The sequence below is a fragment of the Coenobita brevimanus genome, chromosome 103, assembly GCF_032717465.1.
Source record: "Coenobita brevimanus isolate Jiangsu-jjx chromosome 103, ASM3271746v2, whole genome shotgun sequence".
Lineage (NCBI taxonomy): Eukaryota > Metazoa > Arthropoda > Malacostraca > Decapoda > Coenobitidae > Coenobita > Coenobita brevimanus.
This window is the reverse complement of record NC_137056.1, coordinates 30,698,206-30,717,815: the sequence shown is the minus strand read 5'-3', so window position 1 is coordinate 30,717,815 and position 19,610 is coordinate 30,698,206. Positions and strand designations below refer to the sequence as shown.

The 19,610-nt window shown below is 50.0% G+C and overlaps 1 protein-coding gene across 2 annotated transcripts in view; it reads left to right on the top strand.

Moving 5' to 3' along the window:
* Window positions 1-8,267: 8,267 nt before the first annotated feature.
* The window catches only part of LOC145415602 (uncharacterized), a 33,563-nt gene continuing 22,220 nt past the window's right edge, over window positions 8,268-19,610 (top strand). For both annotated transcript variants that reach the window (XM_080284825.1, XM_080284826.1), the window contains exon 1: window positions 8,268-8,462. In XM_080284825.1, coding sequence (XP_080140951.1) covers window positions 8,414-8,462 — 49 coding nt within the window. In that variant the 5' untranslated portion in view covers window positions 8,268-8,413. The remainder of the gene's footprint in view (window positions 8,463-19,610) is intronic.

Sequence of the window (19,610 nt, the reverse complement as noted above, 5' to 3'; positions counted from 1 at the left end):
ACTGGGATGGCTAACGGGTGGCCACCCCTGATTATGGGGTGTGGCAAAGAGAATCCTTTTGGAGGTCCGTGAGTGTTCCTCCTGAAATCTGGGTAACCAACGAGGAAGCCAGACATATTTCACGAATAGTCAGTGCCATCCAGGCCAACCTTCTGGTTATGTCAGTGGATTAAAGGAATGAGGAGATAAGGAAGTGCTACGTGGAAGGGTCTACAGTCTGGGGAAGGAAGGAGGGATGGAAGAAGGGATGTGGGGATGCGCTATGTGGCCCAGACAATCTGACGAGGAGTGTGAAGTAGAGGTCAAGGGTAAACTGAATGGAGGAGAAGAGGGCGAGACAGGAGTGGAGACAGTGAGGAGGGAGGAAGGAAGGAAGGAGGGCAAGGGAGGGGGGCGGATGTAAAGGGAGCACAGAGAAAGGATGGGAAAGTTGGAGGAGGGTAAGGGGGGGATAAATTGCAGTGCCCTGGGGTGTGTCCTGACCCTCGAGTGCACAGCTCTGACTCCAACCTTCCAACGACCTACACCCCCCCCCCTTATCTCTCTCTTCCTCTCTCTCTCTCTCTCTCTCTCTCTCTCTCTCTCTCTCTCTCACACACACACACACACACACACACACATACACACGCAACCATATGGCCACCCTATGTTCTCTTCACATCAACAAAACCATGTGTCGACAAGATGAATGTGTGGGTATACTCGAATGTATGGAAAGCTGCCTACCTACACAGCCTCACCTCTTTTCTGTCTACAAAACAGTTGACCGATTCTCTCATTAGCTGACGTACGTACGTAATGATCGACTCTGGAACTGTCTTCCTCAGTCTGCTTTCCGCACTACCTATGACCTCCAGGCATTTCAAATAGATAGAGTCTTGCTTTGAGGTTTCTTTTTCTTTAACTTTCTTTGGAAGGGAAAAGTTTTGCAGATTGGAGCCATGGGTTCTTTCTTCTATTTACACAGTGGCGAACTTGTTGCTTTACACTAGCCACTGCCAGACGTTCAACTTTACCATGGGAGGAACCGTCATAGTGAAGGGGTTAGTGCCCAATAACCCTGTCAACCTACCACGTCTCTCCGGAAATATAAAATCGCTCAAGGTTAACCAGAACAAACTACAAAGTAGACCTTCCGCCTGATGGGGTAAACACATTCAGTACGATAACGCACTATACTTACGTCTTGCGTTACCATACAATTTTACTATGCTTATGGAAGACCGCCCGCAGTGAATCCAGGAATAGAAGAACCCGCCATAAGGAAGCCAGGTCCGGTCCCTAAATGGAAGTAGGCTAATTTACATATTTCCTTACGGTGGCTTGTGTGGAGGAAGGGAAGGGGAGGGGAAGTGTTGTGTGATGCTGAGTACTGGACAGGGTGAACTTCAAGGGACGGAGTCTTGTGCGCTTAAGGCTTGCTACCACATCTTTACTGACGTAATTATTTGGTATATCGCATCGTGATATTTTCCTGCGTTATTTTTATATCTTCAGTATGGCCACATTGTCCATAAATAAGAAGTTAAAAACATACAGTCTACATAAATATACAGACAAGAAAAGAATTTGACGCGTCATATGTAGAAATAAACTAGCATTAAAGATGCACTGAACCAAGTCCCCAACAAAAGTAAACAGGCCTGGATTACAGGAGGGGTGGGGGGTTGCGACATGGGTTATGAGCCCTGCCCCCCCCCCCCCCTCCAAGACACAGTGAATACTAATCTTAGAAATGTCATGACCCTAAAACAGAAAGAACAACAGCCACTGCAATGTGTACTGCATAAGCTAGGTACAACTTAAAAATGCAGTCGGTGTCTGTACTACCGAGCTCTGCCAATATTAGTCTTAGGGGGCTTCTACAAGATTCTGTGTCCCAGTCCGGTTCTGAAAGAGAATAATTCAACACGGCACACGCAGTAATAAACCGGTATGAAATTAAAACCTCCTCAGCCCCTCAATCCCCCCCCCCCAAAAAAAAAAAAAAGTTCTGGGCAGTAAGGTATCACGGCCCGCTAACTTGCACAACCACCCTTCCCGGAATTCCCGCGACCTTCAGGTTATCCCCAAATACGTACACAAAAACGCCTGTCCTGGACGTACATTTCCGATCTGTAGTTTAGATGGTGCACTTTTCCATTTCGGGCAGGGTGTAGGTTACGTTAAGTTAAGCTAGATTTGGCTGTTATGTAAGACATAATATGGTATGGTATGTAGTCATTCAGTTGTTATACGTGTTATGTGATACGTATTCATGTTTTTAGGTTAGAAAGTTAGGTCGTTAGGTTAAAACAGGTTAGACTGTCATATCTGGTTTGTGATATGGCTTGGCTAGGTTAGGTTCAGTGGATTATGTACTATCATCCTAGGAACGGCCAGCCTTGAGCATGGCCTAGAGTTGGAAAATCTGTGTCCTGGTCGAATATTCACAACCTTACGATCAAGTGCCTGACGTACCTAAATCTTGGTTGTGCAGACAGGATAAGTGAAGGCGCTTGCAAAATCGTTTGTGTGTGTCCTGTTCTTGCATGACGTCATCCCTATACCGCATTAAACTGGCTAGGGTGGCGTGAAAATAATATGACGCATCTAAACAGAGGGGCGGATGGGAATGATCTCTTCTACTACCAAACATCTGTATTAATTGATTATACATTCCAAACGGTAACAAGAACAAAACAGAGGAGCTATCATTGTGAAAGGGTTAAGCTGTGTTACTTAGGGTACAAGAGTAAGTACCATAATCCATGGGCTGCCGTAAGTTTATATTACCTCAATAAAACCGTGCGCCCTTAGTTCGGTCATAACGCGGAGTCCTTTATTCTCAGCCAAGACGTTAATCGGGCTAGCACTTAACACTTTTGGTGCCCTGGGTTTCTCTTCAGCATCAGTAAATCGTCTGGTGCAGGCCAAAATATAATACGGAGATGAAAATCGCTACAAAAATATTAAGTGAATTTGTGAATATCACGCCTGGTAACACGCATGAAATCTGAGTGTGCCGGTGGGAAATAATGTGCAAAGAAGTGTGTGTGACTAAGCGCAAACAGGCAAAAAAGTATAACTGGCTTGATAGGTACGTGTAGCAGATTACACCTGGGTGGATCCGATAACTCTGTTCATAATTCTACTGTCAAGATCTCCGTTTCCTATTCATGAATCCAACATACCCCATTTTTTAGCAGGACACATGATGATGATGATGACGATGATGATGATGATGAAGGACTGAATGATGTTGACATGATGCGTTGTGAAGCTGCGGCTAATAATGCCTTTACAAGTCCGTACTTTGGAACCAATGAAGTGCGGTTCTAATCCACCTAATTACTGTTAGTGAGTTTAGGAAGCAGTCATTAGACTCTGACACAGCTTCAAGGCAGTGGACCGCTGTCTTGTGGCCTTAGGAGACTTTCTAGCACTCTGTTCCTTAATGACTTACTAGCAACACAAATCCAACACCAGCGATGTATCAATTGTTGCTGCACAGGTAAGACTGAATGTTAATATGACTTGTCCTTCAAGAACTCACCCATCCACCCCTACTCTTCGGTACCGGGATGACTCAACAAACTTAAGCACACACACACACACACACACACACACACACACACACACACACACACACACACACACACACACACACACACAGGCAAAACTGCTTTTAAATTATAGATAATACATATGGACCTGTAAATTTTCAACCCTCTCTGAACGTAGAAAATGCTATATTCATGAATTATTCTCCTTCGGAGTGGCCCTTCGTTGTAGTTAATATCATCAATCTATCTATCTAACTATTGCCAGACGCCACAACACCGTAAAGGGTGGTCATTTGACTCTGAGTTAGTTGTTTTACGGGGAGGGGCACTAACCCTCCACCAACCACTTAAGGACACGTAGGGAGCACGTATGGTTTGGTTATATGGTAACTATCCAGCGCTGTAAATGGTTTCTTTATTTACAGGAAACCATTTGGCTTGTCACTCAATGTAAAGCCACCTGTAAAGGAAAGAAAAGCAATAAGAAGTGACAGGAATGATGGGAGAAATAGGACGAGAGAAGGGCAGCACAGAAAAAGAATGATAAAGGCTAAGGAAGAAGTAGGCAGCACTACATCAAATCAGTGGATGATGGTCGCCACCACAGTTTTTTTTTTTTTCCTAATGCATATCTGAAAATAATACACACTGCTTAAGCAATATTCAAGATAATATTGTAGTGATATATCCAACAACACAATGATCTGGAAATGATGCAACGGAGTTTCCTAAACCCTCGACAATATAACCCCAAAAATATACACGTAAGGAAGAGGTGGTAAGGAGCCTTCTAAGTCAAGAGAATACGACCAGAGTTTTCTATGTAGTCCCGAGAATACGACCAGAGCCTTCTATGTAGTCACGAGAATACGACCAAGTGTAAATCAACTATTGGTCTCTGTACCTGCAGCACAGTGAACCCGCCAAAGACTGGAGTGGCAGACCCTGGGATGCGGATATGTCTGTACCCAACACAACCAGACTACTTAATCCCTTCAAAACGATGACGTCCTCTCTATTTTTAGTCTTAATACCTCCAGATGTCTTGAGTCTGGTTGGGGGAGACTTTCAACGGGCGGGGTAATTTAATGCCTCCAATAACTCTCCACTACAAGGCACCTGCCTGCTTTGAGTTCAGTAAAATCGAAAGAATATATAAAAAACGAAAAGCAAAAAGGAACACTCAAAGAGTGCAATACCCGCTGGTCTACGGGCCGAATAAATGCTTGTGCCCTGGGACCTTGACCTTTGACTGATTGCCTTCAAAATCGAATTACTTCATTCTTGCCTTGACCTGAATCCTTCCATTATGCTCGGTCTAAATTTTTAACACACACACACACACACACACACACACACACACACACACACACACACACACACACACACACCGCTCGCTGGTGCAGTGGTAACGTTCCCGCTTGCCAACTGGTGGACGGGAGTTCGCGCCTCGCTCAGATTGCGAAAAGTTTCACTGACGAAGTGGGTGGTTACTGTCCCCCTTGAGCAAGGAGACGGGTGTGTGCGTGTGTGAAGGTCACAGCCTTGCCCCTAGATCGGACTATATGAGCTCTCAGCTCCCTTCCGGGAGGGTAAAAGCTGACCATCACGACCATCAAGTGATCCTGACCGACCCGGTGAATTACACACACACACACACACACACACACACACACACACACACACACACACACACACACACACACACACATTTCTGAACATAATCAGGATTACATGAATACTGCATAATTGCCTTCTGCATCCCTTACGACCAATGAAAGTACTCAATGATGTGCACAGTGAAGAGCTGTATTGCGGGGGACGCGTTTCCGATACACCTGCTGCCTCAACGACCATTTGAGGCGCCACCTCTCGTTGTCCAGCCAGGCCTCGGGCAACCTCCAAACAAGGTCTAAAACTCTAGCCCTTGCATCCAATTACGCAGGAAAGGAAATTCGGTGAAATCCATACTCCACATTCTATACCCAAATTTACAATCAAACAGTTAAATAAGAGCCTCACAGAATGCATACCTCCGCAAAGACAGCACCATCCCTCCTTTAGTTTTTGATGGTTTTCTTCGAAAATTCAACCATTTGTTCCCCTGATGGTCCTATCATCATTCCGAATTTGGTGGTATTCCATCCAACAGTTTTCCATAAAGATGCCAAACGACAGACAGCCAAACAGCAGAGGTAATAAAGGAATCGGGTCAAAGAAGGGGAGGTTGTACCACATGATATACCACACCACCTTTCTATGAACACTGGTTTAGATTTTTAGTTAAAAACAAGCATGTCCGTCGATCGCGTGGCATGCAGTGAGTCATAAAGCCGCCATAGGGAAGTCAGGATATAAGCGTCGTGAGAAAAGGAATGGGTGGGGTGGACGGGAATGCTTACAGATGGAGAGGGGACAACAGTGTATACCCTGTAAATATGGGTTCTGTAGGGTTGATGGTGTAAGTGCAGTGATGGTTTATTTGAAAGTTTCCTCCAACAATAAGGACATGGAAAATCTTGCGGTCTTCTGAGCCTTGCGTCTTGTGATGTATGAAAAAAAATCACCCATCATCCAAACCTTTTCTGCTCCAACAGGTGCGTATGAGTCCGCGGCTAGGTTACTTAATTCCGGCATGTAAGACGAAGGTAAGCAGCCTCACTAACTCGTGAGACGTATTTTGCGAGCAGTAAGCCCAGACTATCCCTCGGATGTAAGGCTTACAGGCTCACACCGGTTGAAGCACCAGAACCCACTAAACCATCAGATGCTATTTGGCTGTATGGGTAGCACCCAGCGCTGTCAATGTTTTCCTGGTTTACATTAACCAATTGGCTTGTCACTTTGAGTCACCTAAAGGGAGCACTACATCGAATAGTGGATGATGGGCACCGCTACTTACCAAACAGCAGTTGGTAAGCAGAAATACACACAAAAATGGAAAACAATAGTTGATTACTATTCACGAAGCTACGAGATGTAAATAAAGAACGTGTGCCGCAAAAGGCACAGTAAGAGAATGCAGTGTTCTTGTCGATCTTTACAAAGGCCCATGCCATACTGATAATATTATTGTCATCCACCTTACAGCCTAATAACATAAGGGGGGGGGGAATACCGAGAACTACAAGGAAATACCATGTATATTAACTCCTGCACTACGATAACGTCTTTTCCACTCTGAAGCATATATATAGCCTTCATAAACTTTTTGATTTTCTCGACTAGGGTGCTCTCCTGAGCTGAATACAATCGTCTTTCGGCAAAAGAATAAAACTAATGAAAAAAATCTTGTTGAAGGGATTAAGCACTGCACCAATATCCAAATTTCTACTTTCCCTTGAATTTTCCATACTCGCAAAAATATCTACTTTACGATTGTATGTATAACTCCTTCCCCTGTATATCTCTTCCTTTCCTTCTGCCTCTTTTTTTTTTTCTTTCTCTTTCAGCTTCTTCTACCTCCTCTCTTTTCATCTTCCTCCTCTTTTTTTTTCTCTCTCTCCCTCTCCTCCCTTTGTCATATTTCCTTTGATTATATTCACTGTCTTCTCTTTCTTCTACCTTATTTGCATTTTTTTCTCTCTCACTGTCTCCTTCACCATCTTGTACATCCTCTCCTTTTCTCTCCTCTCTTTTCTATGACTTCTTTAATTTTTCTCTCTCCGCCGTCTTCAACCTCCTTTGCTTTTCTTCCTTCTTCCTCCTTTGCTTTTTTGTCTTCTCTCTTTCTTCTACCCTCCCCCCCTTCTCACTCTCACTCTCTCCTCTTCACCTGTCTTCAACCATCCTTGTTTTTTTCTTCTCTCCTTCACGTTCTCCTGCCTCATTCCTTGGTTTTGTTTTCTTTCACTTACCTTCACTTCTTCTACCTCTCTCACTTTCTCCTTTCAGATGCCTTCCCCCTCTCAGTCATGATTTCTAGCACAATCACCCTTCATTCCTCTCCCGTCACTATCTTCCTCTTTCCCCTCCCCGTCTCCAACACACACACACACACACACACACACACACACACACACACACACACACACACACACACATTTCCAGCAACTAACTTGTGATCTCGTGGAGGCTGAAGAATGAAGAGGGAAAAGGGACGAGGAAATGACTTATCTAAATACTTCAAATGCCACTCCCCCTCCCCCCCTCTCTCTCTCTCTCTCTCCATATTAATCTCCTTATCACCATGCCTTCATTTACTTTCTTCTTCCTATCACCAGAAGTTTCCAATAAGCTTAGGAAGGAGGAGCGGTAGATACATCTCCACTAACCCTTTCAGCGCGATGACTTTTTTGTTCTTGATTCCCCCACACGACGTTATTCACCTTAGCACAGACTCTTTAGTGAAGGAATCAACTTGTCAACAGAGGCTGAAGGGAGCAAAGAGAGTGCACCAGAATGAAGACTTCCTCATGGGGTAAATCAAGGGAAAGCCGCAGAAAATAATCTAGAGTGTAATGGGACCGTACGACTGATGAAAGCTGATCTCGACGGCGTCACAATAGGAGGGAAAATATATACGAAAATTGCCCTGTGAGGAGGGTTATGTGGGGGTGTGGGTGAGGGAGGGTGGGCGTGCTGGGGATAGTGAAGGTGAGGGAGGGTGGGCGTGCTGGGGATAGTGAAGGTGAGGTAGGGTGGGCGGCAACAGGTAGGAGACGGTCAAGGACACTGCACCGGGCCGGGCACCCTGGCTTCAGTACCACGGCGGAGGTCGCAGGGGAAAGTTGCGTCCTCACCTCCCTTCCTCCCTGTCTCAAGCTTCTTCCTCACTGTCCTCTCGTGGGAGATATATAAAATTCTACTCAACGAATCCTAGGTACTGTCTACTCGAGCGAGCTGAAGCACCCCTGGCTCATTGCAAGATGCGTGCTATACTGCTGGTAGTGGCTGCCCTGGCTTCACTAAGCACAGGTAAGATTTACCTAGATGTAGTTTGTGCAGACTGGTACAAAAGGCTTAGAATCAATGTCTGTCGACTCCACAAAGGTCACTATGACAGACAAAACATTTTTATTGTTCCAATCTTCCTTTGCATTACAAACGTCAATAGTCACTGATACATCCAGGCCTCTAAATGTACTATACTGCTGAGTGAACTCTTCACTAGTCTGACCGGCTCAGTAATCAGCAATAAAACTCCATTCTTTTCAGCACAGTATTCTGTAACCGGATTACTATACAGTATGTAGCCTAGGTATGAAAACTAAGAAATGACTAACATTACAGAGAGGGAAGAGCGTCTACTTTTTACGAAAACTAAACGACAATATTCAATTTCCATGAATAAATAAAGAAACGTGGTTTAAAACAGTCACAATAAGCTCAACAGTGACAAAAAGTATCAGCACTGTAAAGAATTGGAGTTTTTCCCACTGTAAGAACTGCGCAACGCCCTCCGTATGCACTATGACGACTCAAGAGGACACTTCAAGTAACGTGTAACTTCACAACCAACACTACCTATTCAAATTTTAGAGAACGATGAACTGTGTTAAGGTAATTGTTATGCTGCAGTATTCGGTATACGTTACAGTATTATACGTTATACGTAACAGTAAGCATACAGCTGAGCTGTTCGCATTCAGCATCATTTTTTTTTTTTCACAATATTAATCCTTAACTTGTCATTACGTGCCATTACGAATACCTACTGTAATGCTAGGTGAAATTAGGCTCGACTTCTCGTTCCTATTTCACCTAACGTGGAGCGGGGTCCTCTTTCGAGACCGGAGCTTAGTGCAATAAAGAGAGGCAGGACACAAAAACTCTAGGCAACAAACTTTACAAGTACATTACCACAGTCAGACACAGGACAAATCAGCAGATATTACAGCACAATATATATAGCAATATAAAACCTTATCTAGGATACGTGTATCTCGCAGGATACTTGCTTCTCTGACAGTAATGACAACACAAACAATCCTAGTGTATCAGGAGTGCAGTAAATATAGGCGCGCGCGGGGGCGCGGGAGGGGGGTTGAGTCTCACTAGGAGGAGATAGGGGAGGTGCGGGGAGTGACGTGTGACGGCTAGGGGAAAGTTATGGTAATACTGGAGGGCGGCAGATATTAGCCGTGAAGTTTATATTGTTTCCACTAGCCAAAATACTTTGGTAATTGATTGTATTCTTGATTTACACTTACTTGAGACATGGGAGTGAGAGCGGGTGGTAAACAAGATTTATGGGTAGCGTGGGGGAAGGAGAGAATACCATTAATACTTCCTTTTACAATATTCCTTCACAGTAATGGGGGTATGTCTTTATAGAGGAATCTCCCGGCAGCACAGGCTTATTAATTGTATAACAGGGATGTCACTCACACGTATAGTCAATCAGATCTTGTTCCATACTCTCGTCCTTTAACTTCTCACTGTGATCTTATTCACCCCGATATTCACTATATGAAATCACTGCACAATACTTACATTAGGGGAAATCACACTTAACCTAAATCACTCGTGCTACAATATCACACGTATTCATCAGGGGGATACGCAGGAACATGCCGTCGGCGATCCTGCCGGGCTAGGGGCACCGCCAATGTGAGGCGTCCCGAGAGGGCACAGGATAACTCATAAAGGCGTCCTCTCGCGTCATGGGCTTCCCGTGGCTTCCGGGCTTGGCTCAGGCATGTGGCCCTCGGGACTGGGGCCAAATAGCTCCAGGAACCTCTGTGATAAGTCCCGGCGTCGTGGGGGCGTAGAGAGATCACACGCGGGTGTCCTGGGGAGAACCGAGAGAGACTGTGGGCTGCGGTCTCCAGCGTCTAGGGGCGCCGACAGGGGAGGGCTGCGGCAGCGACTTCCACTGGGGTCCGTCAGGTGCGTCTGCTCTAGAGCCAGGCGTAGGGAACAGAGACCGGGGGAGGCTGGGAGGCCTGTCTGGGTCACTCTGGGACAGGAAGCCTGGGCTCCAGTCTCCTGCCGTGGGGACATCTCTCTACCCACCTCTCTCTGCACCCCTCGGAGCGACCGTAGATCGTCTCACGAGGGAGGGAGCGACCATAGATCGTCTCTACCGGAGCACTTTCGGAGCGACCATAGATCATCTCTACCGGAGCACTTTCGGAGCAACCATACAGTAGATCGTCTCTACCAGAGCACTTTCGGAGCGACCATAGATCGTCTCACGAGGATGGGAGCGACCATAGATCGTCTCTACCGGAGCACTTTCGGAGCGACCATAGATCGTCTCACGAGGATGGGAGCGACCATAGATCGTCTCTACCGGAGCACTTTCAGAGCGACCATAGATCGTCTCACGAGGATGGGAGCGACCATAGATCGTCTCTACCGGAGCACTTTCGGAGCGACCATAGATCGTCTCACGAGGATGGGAACGACCATAGATCGTCTCTACCGGAACACTTTGGGAGCGACCATAGATCATCTCTACCAGAACACTTTGGGAGCAACCATGGATCGTCTCTACCAGAGGAGCACCGTCTGGAGTATATTTTCTAACTCCACCCCTAGCTGGCTCAGCAATTCCACTCTGCGAAGGTAGTGTCCTTCTCCTACGGTGGCGGCGGCGTGGTGGCTGCATGTCACAGGGGCGCATGGCCCGGGCTGACATGTCGCTGTTGACAGGAGTGGTGGTGGCTGGTGACGGCTACCCCGTGGGGTCCATGTCGGGGTGTCGGCACATCTGCGGGCATACTAAGCTATTTTTGGCTTGCCCTGTCGTCGGGGGTACTATGGTATTCTTCGGGGGCACTGTTTTTCAAGCCACGCATTTTACCACTCTCCTGTAAAAAGTCACGTCCTCGTGGCTGGAGGTGGAACGCTTGTGTGTTGGAGATGGTGTAGATGGGCTGGAGGTGTTGCAGCGTAGTTTGCCAGGTGACAGTGTAGGGGTTCTCTTCTTGTGCTGGGTCATAGGTGAGGAAGAGTGTGGAGGTGGCGGTGGTAGACTGGAGGAGGTTTAGCAGGTGATGTGGCCCGCGGAGTCTGTGGTTCCTGCCAAGGGTAGGTGCCCATACGGCCCACTTCACTCTCATCTTGCTTGGTGTGGCTGTCGGTGTGGTTGGGAGCTGAATGCTGGATACTGTGGGTAAGGGCTGGGTTTTGTGCCGTGGTAATGCGGCGTTGAGTCTCTGGGGAGTACAGGTATAGGAGATTTGGGCCTGATGTAGCTTGATGGTGTGAAGTCATGGAGAAGTGGGCGGTGTAGGGGTCTGTGTGTATCGGGTGGGTGGGCATGAGAGTCGGCCGGAGGGGGTGGTGGTGGTGGTTCTGAGGGTGGGTGTGGGTGGGGAAGTAGGCGTGCGGGGTGGGCGGGGTTGGTTAGCACGGGCTGTTGCGCACATTGGGGGCGCGGTAGAAGGTGTGATCGTCGGAGTGGGCGTGCGTAGGTGTGGAGGGGAGAGGGCGGTGGTAGTGGGTTGTCCTGCGGGGGTGGCGGGGTGGGCGGGGCACGTGGGCTTGGGTGGGAAGGGTGAGGTGGCGGAGGGAAGGGGTGAGGGTGAGCGAGGTGTGGCGGGTGAGATGTCAGGTGAGGTGCGGGGGGTGGTGGAGGCGGTGGAGGCTGAGGTGGTAGGGGAGGTGGAGGGGGATGGCGAGGAGGAAACATAGCACTCGTATGTGGAAGTGACAGGCGGTGCGGGAGCAGGGGGAGGTTGGGGGTGTGGGGTCGGTAGCGGTGGTGAGGTGGCAGGAGAGTTGGCTTGGAGGGTAGGTGGCGAGGAGGGAGTGCGATCTTGTGGCACCATCCCGGTGTTTGGTGGTGGGATGGTTTGGGCGGTAGCAGGGTTCTGTGCTAGAGGTGTGAGGTGGGCGGTGGGTACGAAGCTAGGGGATGGTGCGGGTGTGGGGGTGATGACGGAAGGTGTGCGGTGCTGGAACCGTGGTGGCTTGGCAGGGGCTGTGGAGTGGGATGTGGCAGGTGGTGTGTGTCGTCGGAGCCGAGGAAAGGTGGGGTGAGGTGTAGGGGGAGAGAGAGACGGTGGTGGTGGGGAGATGCGGCCTCGTGGGGTTGTTTGAATGCTCGGGGATGAGGAGGAGGGTGTGATAGGGAAGGTGAATGAGTTAACCGTGTGGGCGGGGAACGCGAGCGGTGGTGAAGTGATGGTGGTGGGTGTTGCGGGGTGGGAGGTGGAAGGCAGTAGACGGGGGGAGGTGGTTTTAGGAAGTAGGTTAGGGGAAGATGAGGGAAGGGTCCTAGGAGGCCTGTGAAGAGGGAGGCCGGTTTTGTGTTGAGGGGGTATAGTGGTGTGTGGGGTGGGAAGGTTAGAACTAGGGGCAGGAATAGGGGAAGGTAGAACAGAAGAGATAGTGAGAGGGGAGGAAAAGGAAAGATAACGTTCTCCCCTGTCGTAGACTGGGGGAGATGTGAGGTGGCCCCCGCCATTACGGTGGGATGCGGGGGCAGTGGGGGGGCGCTTTTTGTGTTTCCCTTTTTGTATTTTCTTCCCCTGAGGCTTAGGGGAATTTGCGTATGGTGGGGAGGTTTGTAAGCGCCCTCGTGTCATTTGGCTGCACTGGGCAGCTTCTAGCTGCTCACGGATGTCGTGGATCGGGCATCCGTGGTAGCACGGAGAAAATTCCCACGGGTTGACGGTGAAGAGGTCAACGGGAAATTGATTTATTTCGCCGATGCATTGAGGGGTGGCATGGACGGCTAAAAGGCGCCTCATTAAACTGATATCTCTATCCATGTCTCCTGTTGGGTCATGGATAGTGAAGTGTTGTTTCACAACACTTGGGAGTACTCTGAGCAGAGTGTTAAATGTATGCTGATCCCGGGTTTCCTCATCTGCCTCCGGGTAGGCAGCAGTAACCAGGCGTCTTGCCTGTATCAGGGTATTATCTAAATCCCCGTCGAATGAAAAACTATCCAATTTGGATAGAGCCACTACTTTCCCCAATGATGGGGTGATGGCTTGTACAGTGAACTTTGCAAAGTTCTGCCAGGTGAGTTCTGGGACGATTTTCGGCGCTATGTTCGCCGCCTTTTTACCCAACAGTGGTAGTGTGACAGCAATTTTTTGTTGGTCATTTTCAAAGCCAATATCCAGTAAGGGTTTAATTACTGCCAGATATGTGTGTATATCATACTGGTCGGGGTCAAACTTGTACTGAACGTGCGGTTTAGTTGCCATTTTGCCAAATATTCCCTGATTACCTCTCTGTTACGCCCGGGTCTAGAACCACCGCTGGCCACCAGTGTAATGCTAGGTGAAATTAGGCTCGACTTCTCGTTCCTATTTCACCTAACGTGGAGCGGGGTCCTCTTTCGAGACCGGAGCTAGTGCAATAAAGAGAGGCAAGACACAAAAACTCTAGGCAACAAACTTTACACGTATATTACCACAGTCAGACACAGGACAAATCAGCAGATATTACAGCACAATATATAGCAATATAAAACCTTATTTAGGATATGTGTATCTCGCAGGATACTTGCTTCTCTGACAGTAATGACAACACAAACAATCCTAGTGTATCAGGAGTGCAGTAAATATAGGCGCGCGCGGGGGCGCGGGAGGGGGGTTGAGTCTCACTAGGAGGAGATAGGGGAGGTGCGGGGAGTGATGTGTGACAGCTAGGGGAAAGTTATAGTAATACTGGAGGGCGGCAGATATTAGCCATGAAGTTTATATTGTTTCCACTAGCCAAAATACTTTGGTAATTGACTGTATTCTTGATTTACACTTACTTGAGACATGGGAGTGAGAGCGGGTGGTAAACAAGATTTATGGGTAGCGTGGGGGAAGGAGAGAATACCATTAATACTTCCTTTTACAATATTCCTTCACAGTAATGGGGGTATGTCTTTATAGAGGAATCTCCCAGCAGCACAGGCTTATTAATTGTATAACAGGGATGTCACTCACACATATAGTCAATCAGATCTTGTTCCACACTCTTGTCCATTAACTTCTCACTGTGATCTTATTCACCCCGATATTCACTATATGAAATCACTGCACAATACTTACATTAGGGGAAATCACACTTAACCTAAATCACTTGTGCTACAATATCACACGTATTCATCAGGGGGATAGGCAGGAACATGCCGTCGGCGATCCTGCCGGGCTAGGGGCACCGCCAATGCGAGGTGTGCCGAGATGGCACGGGATAACTCGTAAAGGCGTCCTCTCGCGTCATGGGCTTCCCGTGGCTTCCGGGCTTGGCTCAGGCATGTGGCCCTCAGGACTGGGGCCAAATAGCTCCAGGAACCTCTGTGATAAGTCCCGGCGTCGTGGGGGCGTAGAGAGATCACACCCTGGTGTCCTGGGGAGAACCGAGAGAGACTGTGGGCTGCGGTCTCCAGCGTCTAGGGGCGCCGACAGGGGAGGGCTGCGGCAGCGACTTCCACTGGGGTCCGTCAGGTGCGTCTGCTCTAGAGCCAGGCGTAGGGAACGGAGACTGGGGGAGGCTGGGAGGCCTGTCTGGGTCACTCTGGGACAGGAAGCCAGGGCTCCAGTCTCCTGCCGTGGGGACATCTCTCTACCCACCTCTCTCTGCACCCCTCGGAGCGACCGTAGATCGTCTCACGAGGGAGGGAGCGACCATAGATCGTCTCTACCGGAGCACTTTCAGAGCGACCATAGATCGTCTCACGAGGATGGGAGCGACCATAGATCGCCTCTACCGGAGCACTTTCAGAGCGACCATAGATCGTCTCACGAAGATGAGAGCTACCATAGATCGTCTCTACTGGAGCACTTTCGGAGTGATCATAGATCGTCCCACGAGGATGGGAGCGACCATAGATCATCTCTACCAGAGCACTTTCGGAGCGACCATAGATCGTCTCACGAGGATGGGAGCGACCATAGATCGTCTCTACCAGAGCACTTTCAGAGCGACCATAGATCGTCTCTACCGGAGCACTTTCAGAGCGACCATAGATCGTCTCTACCGGAGCACTTTCGGAGCGACCATAGATCGTCTCACGAGGATGGAAACGACCATAGGTCGTCTCTACCGGAACACTTTGGGAGCGACCATAGATCGTCTCTACCGGAACACTTTGGGAGCGACCATGGATCGTCTCTACCAGAGGGATGCCGTCTGGAGTATATTTTCTAACTCCACCCCTAGCTGGCTCAGCAATTCCACTCCACGAAGGTGGAGGCTACCCCGTGGGGTCCGTGTGGAGGTGTCGGCGCATCTGCGGGCATACTAAGCTGTTTTTGGTTTGCCCTGTCGTCGGGGGTACTATGGTATTCTTCGGGGGCACTGTTTTTCAAGCTACGCATTTTACCTACTTTGCTAACAATTTTTATTATAATCTCAAAATACCAATTTGGTAACTTTCTGGTCCAGTAGTACCAAATAATTATACAGTATTCTTATTTCTGTCAATGGCTGAGATACATTTTTAGCTGGAGAAACCTCCCCAAGTAAGGAAACTGTAAAAATACCAGTATATTTACTGTTACACAGGTGATTTTATCAATTTACTCTCACCAGGCACATGTGAGCACAGACACACCGTTATCATTGCAATCAGTGCCAAATGCTCACGCTAAATTCGCCTCTTGGGTATCCAATAACACACACACACACACACACACACACACACACACACACACACACACACACTATATGGATGACTGGAGCAAGAAATCTGGGATTCTAGGTCTTAGCTGTATTTCCATGTCACTTTACATTTTATATGCCTCACGCCACTGTTTTCTATCAGATGGGTGAAATGAAAACAGCTTTTTTCTGACCGTATTGACTGAAATGTTAGACGCGGGTGGAGGAAAGACACCTGTTCACACAGGACACTAGCTGGAATGACGTCATTATGACGATACTGACTGTTATGTTAGGTGTTTAGAGGACAGCTTCCCGTCCCTTGAACGCCTAGTGTGCAGCCGGGTTCTCTCTCTAGACCGGAGTTTAGACAAATAAGAGAGAGGCAGGACACAAAAACTCAAGGCAACAACCTTAAACGTGTATTGACTAATTCTATATGTGGAACAGGTAGATGTCACAACAACAGGAATCTGGGTAACTATATGTCATGTGCAAGTATCGTGGACAGTAGTATCACGCAGGATACTATTTAGACAATAGTTCAGGATAGCAGGTGAACGGCACAATGAACAGTGTTTCCAGTCTTCTGGGCAGGGGAATAGATCACTGTTACTTGGAGGGAAATATAAACTGTTATTTAGGCTGGGCAACTAATTCACAGGTCTTGCAGTGCCGAGGAATTACACTATGAAGGCCGAGTCTGATGTTCACTGAAATCACTGCACTCTTATTAGAACTTTCTTCTTGCTCGCACTATTTCACAGTCTGCCCAAATCGTAACTATCACACATTAATAGGCCATGGACTTAGGTTCCCTCGGATAATACACTGCCTGATATTCAAGTCACTGTTACACTGTCACTGCACTCTTCACTGTCACTCACTATCGGTGAGGCGGCGGCGTGGCTAGTGGGGGGCAGTGGGAGGACTCACAGCCCAACTCCTGATGAGGGCTGAGTCCCGCCTGTGGCCTCTGTATCCAGTGGCCACGGGACCACTCGTAGGGGCATCCTCTCTCATCCGGGGCTGTGGGTGGCAAAGGGCCCTGCATTGTCAGGGCTGGGAGTTGGAGTGCGGCCCTCAGGGCTGGGGCCGAACAGCCACCAGAAGCGCACACTTAGGTGCCTGATGGGGGATGAGGGTCGTCTGCGTTGGGGTGGGGAGACCCCTTGCCCGGGGGTCCTGGGGGTGGTCTCGGGGGCCCAGTGGCTGCGGTCTCCTGCTATCGGGGATGCCGTCAGGAGTGAGCTGTGGTGTTGGCTGTCATCAGAGTCCATCAAGTAGGGTCCCCTCTGGAGCCGGCTGGGTCTCTGAGGATAGCACAGGGCCTCTACACAGGTCCTTGGGACTGGGACCCTCCTCCTGGAGGATGCCATGTTGTGGGGGTGTGGCAGCGCCTGATGGGGGAGCGGCTTCTGGAAGTCTCCTGCCATAGGGCCCGGCTGCTGGCCATGGCCCTTTAGGGGCGCGGCTTCTAGCCATTGCCTGAAGGAGGGGTGAGCAGCTACCGGCCGTCTCAGGGACACCTTCAGAGCAGCTACCGATCGTCTCCTGACAAAGGCGAGAGCGGCTACTGGCCGTCTCCTGAGGGAGGGGGGGAGCAGCTACCGGCTGTCTCAGGGGCACCTTCAGAGTGGCTACTGGTCGTCTCCTGATGAAGGCGGGAGCAGCTACCGGCTGTCTTCTGAGGGAGGGGTGAGCGACTACTGGCCGTCTCAAGGGCACCTTCTGAGCGGCTACCGGCCATCTCCTGACGAAGGCGGGAGCGGCTACTGGCCATCTCCTGAAGGAGGGGTGAGCGGCTACTGGCTGTCCTAAGGGCACCTTCGGAGCGGCTACTGGCCGTCTCCTGATGAAGGCGAGAGCGGCTACCAGCTGTCTCCTGAAAGAGAGGTGAGCGGCTACCAACTGTCTCTAGGGCACCTTCAGAGCAGCTACCGGCCATCTCCTGACGAAGGTAGGAGCGGCTACTAGCCGTCTCCTGAAGAAGGGGTGATCGGCTGCAGGCGGTCTCGAAAAGGGCGCAGTTATCGACTGTCACAGGGGTGCTGCCTGGAGCTAGAGGAATAGCTCCACCCCGATCCTGTCGAGGGTCAGCTCGCCTGCAATGTAGTCTCCTTTTCCTGCTATGGTGGCGGCGGGCGAGTTCCAGGTCATAGGGGCACGTGGCCCGGGCGGATTTATGTCCCTGTCGCCCGGGGTCGGGTCGCGCTGTCTGCACCTCAGTAGGCTCCTCCCAGGGGTGTCGTATTGCCCTCAGTCGCTATTCAAGGCATTTTACTGACCGTCAAAACACAATAGAGTGAAACAGTCTTTTGAGTGTGAGACAACGTAAAGGCTTCATTACATCCTCTTTAGCCCTCCCATGGTCGCATCAACCCAATTATTTTAGTTCACCTCCACCATCTGCATATTATTATGTTGAAGTGAGTCACAGGAACTTATGACTATTTACAGAATCCTGTATCTATTAACCCTCTCATGGTCACATCAACTCTACTGTTTTTCTGCGCTTGGAATACCCGTGCGGTGGGGTGAGCCCGACACCACCACCCCAGGAGGAGAGTACAGGGGGGTGACCCCCACCCCACAAGGAGATGACGGGGAGACTGTTTTACCTAACGTGCCGTCCAGGCAGGAACAGCGTATCTCTCCTGTGACTGGCCAAGCTGGGGAGCAAGCCACTGGTCGCTCCCTCTCTGTGACTCCCGGAGCTCCTACCGAAGGCAGTGCCTCTTGCTCAGCCCGCCCTTTCTGTGGCAGAGCAAGGCACCCCTCTCCCCACCTCTCTTCTCCAGAAGGTGAAATCTGCTCCCCTGCAGGTACCCACCAGAGACCAACGAGGGCGAGATGTCCCCGAGGCCAGACCAACCAGGGCGAGACGTCCCCAAGGCCAGGTGTCATGTCGCTGCAGCCCCTCCTTTGCCGCCCCCAGGCGCTTCCGGACTCTCTTGGAGCGAGAGGCCACAGTCCACCCCTGACGACCTCCTCCCACAAGCAAGGCCGCAGCCCCCGGAGCCGAAGGGACACCCACGACGCCTGCTGCAGCTGCTGGACCTCCCCAGGCGCAGGTGTCCGCAGCCCCCTCCTGACGGCCACCCCTGCCGGATGAGATCGCAGCCCAGCCAGGGCGACACCCTCTCCGCAGCTGACCCTCGGCCCAGGCCTCCCCAGGTCCACCCCTAGGACCCCGACTACGATGAAGGGCCGGCGCCATGCTGCGCGGCTCCTGGCCCTGTTCAGCCCTAGTCTGGAGGGTTCCGCCTCACCTAGGGCCCCTGTAGAAAAAAGGCCACCCACCACGCCACCCACCAACTCCCGTAGGACCCGTGGCGACCTCACAGATGACCTACCCCTGGACTACACCCCGGATGGGCTGCCCCCAGTGCCCGACCGCCACCTGCAGCTCCCGGCGTAAGGGCCTCCTGCCCGGCGTACCCGAGCGCCCCTCTCCGCCTATCCCGTGAGTAAAAAGAACCTGAGGTTGTTGTTTGTCCCCTAGTGACTGAAAGACAATCCCCTGTGAATCAGCCCCCCCCTTTCCCCAGTGCCCCCAGTGTT